Here is a 6682-nt window from a genome sequence, read left to right as displayed (position 1 = left end):
TCAGCTCGAGGTTACCTCTTCCTGCGGTCTGGAGTGCCATAAGCGCCCCTCAGCCCAGCTACTGGGACCTGCGGCAGCTCCTGTCCTACGAAACGCTGCACTCCAAAGGCCAGCTAACCGAGACCAGTGGGCATTTATGGATTTGATGCAAATGCCTTCTACAAGACACCTGCTGGTCGCTCCAGAAGCAAACGTCAGATCTCTTTGCCCACGATAGTCGCCTCAGTATTGTTGACCAGGACTTCCTGTTGAACTACCCCTTCTCCACTGCAGTCAAGTTGTCAACCGGGTGCTCGGGTACGTTAGTGGGTGATCGGCATGTCCTCACAGCAGCGCACTGCATTCACGATGGCAAGAACTATGTGAAAGGAGCCCAAGGGTTGAGAGTGGGTTTCCTGAAACCACAGGAGAAAGATATGTTGGGCAGAAACAGCACAAACACCAGACCTGACAAGATGAAGTTTCAGTGGATCAGAGTGAAGCGCAAACACGTACCGAAGGGCTGGATAAAGGGCACTGCTAATGACATTGGCATGGATTATGACAGCGCATTACTGGAACTCAAGAAGGCCCACAAATGGAGGCACATGAAACTGGGCATTAGCCCCACAGCCAAGCAACTGCCTGGAAAGCGGGTGCAGTTTTCTGGGTTTGACAACGACCAGCCGGGTCAGCTGGTGTACCGCTTCTGCGAGGCCGGGGACGAATCCTATGACCTCCTGTACCAACACTGCGATGCTCAACCAGGCGCCAGCGTCTCTGGAGTCTATGCCCGCATGTAGAACCGCAGACGTCAGCGCTGGGAGCAAAAAGTAATTGGAATCAAAACCAGTGGGTGGACCTTAGCGGCACGCCTCAAGAGTTCAACGTGGCCGTGCGCATCACTCCACTTAAATTTGCCCAAATCTGCTACTGGATCAAGGGAAACTACGTAGACTGCAGAGAAGGTTGAGCAGCAGTGGACTGCTTTGCGTTCACTTCATTAGCACATAAGATACTATTATTTCACACAGGAAAGTTGAATAGTCCAACAATATACAAGAACATGTTGAAGCATCAATAACTAATAGAACTACTTGGCTTAGAAATACTTTTAACACTTGTTTAGCCATACAATCAGCCATATCTTGTACAAAAGTGTTTTGCTAAATTGTCTTAAAGGGGTCATCGGATGCAAAATGAACTTTACATGTTGTTTGAACATAAATGTGTGTTGGAAGTGTGTGTACACATCCACCCTATACTGATAAAAATCCACCCAGTTTTTTTTTTAAATCCCTATTTTAAAATCTCCTTTCTCAAATCAGGCTGTTCTGAGATTCCTGTCAGAATGACATAGTTCTGCACAGGCCGCTCAAACGATAGTTGATTGACACTAGCGTCTTACCTTAAACCCGCCTTGAGTGAGCTGAGAGCTGTCCGCCATTGTGTCGTCTCCGGTGCAGGGTAAGACAAGAATGTCTCCGATTAAGCGATTGAAGCGTTTTGTTGTTGGATGTAATAATGAACATAGCAGTCGTCATTTACTCCCAACATTTGAGCCACTGAAGACGCAGAGGATTACCATTACTTTAGTTTTTGAAGGGAATGCGCCGATCCCCGATCTGCCTAAATGCATTTAAGTTCGCGCGAATCATTCATGATCCAGCTTCATCGACAGAAGAAGTGAGTACAACGGTTTTTTTTACGAATCTTTTCAAATAGCCTTTCCTAATATGCGCTAGTTGGCAAGTTTCCCGCAGAAGAGAGGGGCGGGGTCAACAGAGCTCATTAGCATTTAAAGCAACATGGGACTAAAATGGTGTGTCAAAAACAGCTGATTTTGACAAGGTAAAAAGGGTGTTTTTTACACTACCATTGAGAAACATTAACCAAAGTATGTTATAGACTTTTCAATAAGACCCTAAAGAATCATATCAACTTGTGGAAATTGGGCATCTGATGACCCCTTTAAGCAAGGTCAGGGTTAAAAAAATGTTCTCCATTGACAGCCATTCAAACGTAGCATATTTAATTTCAGTGTCTGTTTTATTTTAAAGGCTTTTAAGAAATATTTTCCATCTGCTGCCTTTGATATCACAGTTCAGGACAGTCACTAGTGAAGAGCTTCAGACTGTGAAGGACTGGAGACAAAAAAGGCACAGATGTCACCTTGCTCTGAACATAACACTGATGCAACTGGCACCGTTTCTGTTTTCTATAGTGTGAACTGCAACCTGTTGATTAAAGGTGCTTGGTTATGTGGAAATGTCAAGCATTGCTATGTCTGAGAACTACTGTATGAGATACTGCTTTTACAGGCATTTGTTTCCCTCTAGTGGTCATAGACAGTTCTACACATCCATGCACACTGTAAATCAAAAGACATGAGTGGATCAGCTCCTGATCGGCACTTTTGACATTTATTCATTCATTGGCACAAATAATTTTGAGAATTTTAATGCCCACTGTTATGCACAACACATTAAAAGCTTTTGCAAAAAATAAAAGTACCAGTCATGAATGAGAAATGGCTGCAGGAACAGCTCAGATTAGACAATGCGTGTAATATACAATTATTTCTTTTTAAAAAGGCATGTGGAGAACATGTCTAGCTCATATTTCACCTGAACATCATAAGAAAATGGAGCTTATTTTTAAGGCTTTTGGCACTTTCACATGTAGCACCCCTCAAATTCTTATTACTCTAATATGAAAAACAAATATACTGTGATAATGTAAAGAAAATCTTAATGGTTTAATTATCTTGATCATTTCTTATTTTTATCTTCGGGTGAGATAAGACCAGATATTTCATGACAGTTTTCGTGGTAACGATGATCCACTAACAGATCTGAGAAAAATGGGCACTTGAGTGGTTTTTGTCTTTTATTCCAGATGTCATCTGTACTTTGAAACAAAGCTGTTTTGTAAAATACTGCAAATCTGACAGTCCACAGGCTCTGCCCAGAGCACATTAGCCACACCCACTCCAATTGCCCATGGCCCCTTGGGAGTTGGCACAGAGTGAACATGAAAAGAAAATAAGGATGCTAATCACTCAAGCTTTAAAAATAGATCCTGTCGGTGCTGTTTTTCTACAAAGTTTGATTGAAACAAAGTGGACACAAATATACTATGAACAGATAATAATCGTAAAACACAGTAACAGTGGAAATGATCAAACAGCACTCAATGAACTGGACTTTCCAGTCCTTCGTCATGATTGGTTGGCATTAGCTCTTCCAGTTCTTTTTCTTTTCAATCTTTAGCTGAATTTGGACGTCATGTGAGATGCGGGCTACAAAAGGATATGACAAGTGTGTCGTAAAGGTAATGCCCGTCTTCTTGTTGTGTGTAACAGTATACAAAATAAAATATTTTATTAAATAGATACAAACGTTGCATGAAAATAGACTGTATCAAAAGCAATAGAAGTTCTCAGTCTCTCCCTGACTCAATATTGTCTCAGGGATCTGGCTTTATCTCCTTGCTCGGTTTCACTATAACTTAATGCCCAGACCGCTGCTGCCGAGCGGGTACGAATACGCCTTACCCAGCACGATACGGTCCCGCAGCAGCTTGAACAGCACGTAATAGTTGCAGAAGAGGATAAGGCCCAGTGAGAGCGTGTGGTTCCAGCGCTCTGAGCGCAGCAGTGAGTAAAGCTGATACAGTATCACGCTTGACTCAATCCCGATGAGAAGGTTCAAGATCCGCAGCGGCTTATGGAACAGAAACTACACAGAAGAAAACAAAATCAGCATCAATCACATGGGCAGCGAACACATCGCAGTATGATCAGCAGAGCTTGGGGAACTTAAGATCAGTAAATAAAGACAGTGCCGATGGCTAACACAACACATGATCAAAACTCTCATCGTCACTCAACTAACATCAGTTCATCATCAAAACCAGTGGTTCCCAGCCATGTTTCTGGAACCCGCTATATAATGCATGTATTTTCGCGCTGTAATTTTCTTGCTGCTTATGTTTTAACATTGTACATTTCTAGGCAACGCCTTTCACTCACTGATTAAGTGGTTATGAGTTTCATAAATAAAGTCAAAATGACAAAAAAAAAGGTGATTTATGGAAGGTAGGTATTTGAAACACTAAATGCCATGAGTGTCTGATGGTAAGTTATGCGTCCTGGGTCGGCTCAGCATCTGACGGCTCATCTGACAGTGATCCAGATATCATATTTACATGTTTTAGCCTCACGTTACTCTAATTGGTCAAACTTTGGTTTAATTATTAAATTTTTGTCTTGCCATATCGTTTATTGTTCACTACTGTGTTGAATTAAAACTTTTTTTTTATTACCTTTGATTACTTTGATTACCCAAAGTTTAATGGTGTTGTTCTCTTATTCAAATTATAAATTATGTAACTAAACAAATTAATAAATACCTTGCATTAAAAAGTCTTGAACATAAAACAACAGGATACAAATATAGTTGATGGCTAGACAATCATTGCATTACTCTAGACACTTCTTTGTGAAGACAGTAGCATAATACAGTGAAATAATATGTTCTTTAACCATATAAATACAGTTGCCATGTGCGTGGGCAAAATTTACCCGCTGGCGCTTTTAGGTATACAGCAACCTCTGGCGGTTCTAGTGTTAAGAGACTCCAAGACCTGAAATGTGTGTCACACAAAGGAGAAATGCAAAATGTGCAAGGTTGGAACATGGTTGGGAACAAGTGATCTAAACTCTAAACAGGGTTCCTCAAATCCAGCCATGCAGAGTTTAAATCCAACCCTAATCAAACACACCATATTAAGCTAATCAAGCTCTTTCAGAGTTACTAGAAAATTACAGGTATGTGAATCAGGTTTTGAGCTGAACTTTGCAGAACCGGATCTGAGGAACCCTGATCTAATGACAGCAGAGTAACAGACAAACCCTTTTCTATTTATTAATACAGATGTTTTATCACATAATGTATTGTCTGATAATCCATCTGCATGATTTGTTGAATAACGTTGTTGTTTGTTTTCTTTGAGCACAAAAAGGATTCTCTTAGCTTCGTAAAATTACGGTTGTACCAATGATGTCACATGGACCGTTTTAACGATGTCCTTACTACGTTTCTGTGCCTTGACCGTGGTAGGACCCTTGCTGTTTATGGAGTGTCAGAAAGCTCTCGGATTTCATCAAAAATATCTTTATGTGTGTTCTGAAGATGAACAAAGAACTTACGGGTTTGGAACGACATAATGACAGAATTTTCATTTTTGGGTGAACTATAGGGCTGGGACAATAAATCTATGCATCGCATATCTAGAAATTATTCTGCATTGATTCTGAGATTTTCTGAAGGCATCGCAATTCTCTCTTGAATCGATTCTGAGCTTAGTTTTTAACAGCAGATGGCACTGCATGCTTTAGAAATAGCCATATTCTGCTACTACACACGCACCATTTGAACTAGGGCTGTCACGATTCGTCCATTTTATTCGACTATTCGATTTTTAAAAATCCTCGACTTCATTTTGCTCGCTATACAAGGTACAAAATTTTGATGCACAAGTCAAGTTCAAGTCAATCAGTCCGAAACTCTCTCACACTGGTTCTGGGCCAGCGGGCTGTCCTTAATGTTGAGCCCTGCATTTTTGTCAGTATTCTACTATGGATTCAGTTCATTATAGTGACAGTGCTGAGTCAGCCTTCAAATTCACACAAAAATCTATATGCTCCGAGTAACAGTGGATATATTGAAAAAAAAATCGGACTTAATTTTCAGTAAACCCAAATGTAAGGTGAGAGGATGTTTAAAGCAGTGGTTCTGAATCAGGAGGCCTCAGCACACTTCAAAGGGGGCCACAAGATGGCTTAAAATTGTTAAATAAGACAAAAACAGCTTTAAAATGAGCTAAAACAGCTAAAAATCTAGACACAAAGAGACATCTTTTTTTATTTAATTTCATTAATGAATTTATTTAGAACTATTATTTAAGAACCAGACCTGGATATGGAATTTTAAAATTGTGATTTCTAGACCTGGAAAAGTCATGGAATTTAATAAAATCTTACGAAGTCATGAAAAATTATATAGTGGACATACAGTAAATTGGTATTTGTGAATCCAAATTATTTAAAAGAAAAACTTAAAATCAGGAATGATGGGAAAACATATTATGGGGAAAAATAAGGAATTTAATTAATTATTTCAAATGATTTTATTTGATTATTTGAATATTGCCACTATATTTATTATATTTATTATATGCATATAAATAAAGTTCGACAAAAAGCAGCTTTGTCATTACATCAGAAGTGCTAATATCATAGTCTCGATTCAGGTCTTGGACAATTAGGGGCCTTGGAGTCAAAAAGGTTGGGAACCACTGGTTTAATATCTTTTCTTTACAATAACACACAGTTCGGGCACTATGAAATCCGTTTTACTTTTCACAAATTCCGTTTAATTTTTAAAAATTTTTTTTTTTCCGTTTTTATGTTTCCAGATTCCATTTTTTTTCCCCATTTCAATTCTGTTTTAACTGTTTTAATGGTTAAATTAAATTTTATTAATCAAAAAGCCTGTCTAATTAATTGAGTTTATCTTTACCATCTTTACCAAATTCTGTTTTCCATTATTTTCTGGATTCCATTTTAATGGTTCCATTACATTTTAATAATCAAAAGCATCTCCAATTAATTGATTTTATACAAAAAAAAAAAAGTTTT

At 39.0% G+C, this 6682-nt stretch overlaps 1 protein-coding gene across 1 annotated transcript in view; it reads right to left on the bottom strand.

The window, feature by feature from the left end:
- Window positions 1-2237: 2237 nt before the first annotated feature.
- Window positions 2238-6682, bottom strand: part of LOC107662669 (transmembrane protein 39A-like) — a gene marked incomplete at its 5' end in the record, with an annotated part of 31661 nt that continues 27216 nt past the window's right edge. Inside the window, one exon of the mRNA XM_016452748.1 lies at window positions 2238-3719. Within this exon, the coding sequence (XP_016308234.1) occupies window positions 3483-3719 (237 nt within the window). The remainder of the gene's footprint in view (window positions 3720-6682) is intronic.

The sequence above is a fragment of the Sinocyclocheilus anshuiensis genome, unplaced genomic scaffold, assembly GCF_001515605.1.
Source record: "Sinocyclocheilus anshuiensis isolate Anshui unplaced genomic scaffold, SAMN03320099.WGS_v1.1 scaffold1787, whole genome shotgun sequence".
NCBI classification, from domain to species: domain Eukaryota; kingdom Metazoa; phylum Chordata; class Actinopteri; order Cypriniformes; family Cyprinidae; genus Sinocyclocheilus; species Sinocyclocheilus anshuiensis.
The sequence above is the reverse complement of the archived record's forward strand: the minus strand, read 5'-3'. Positions and strand labels throughout refer to the sequence as shown.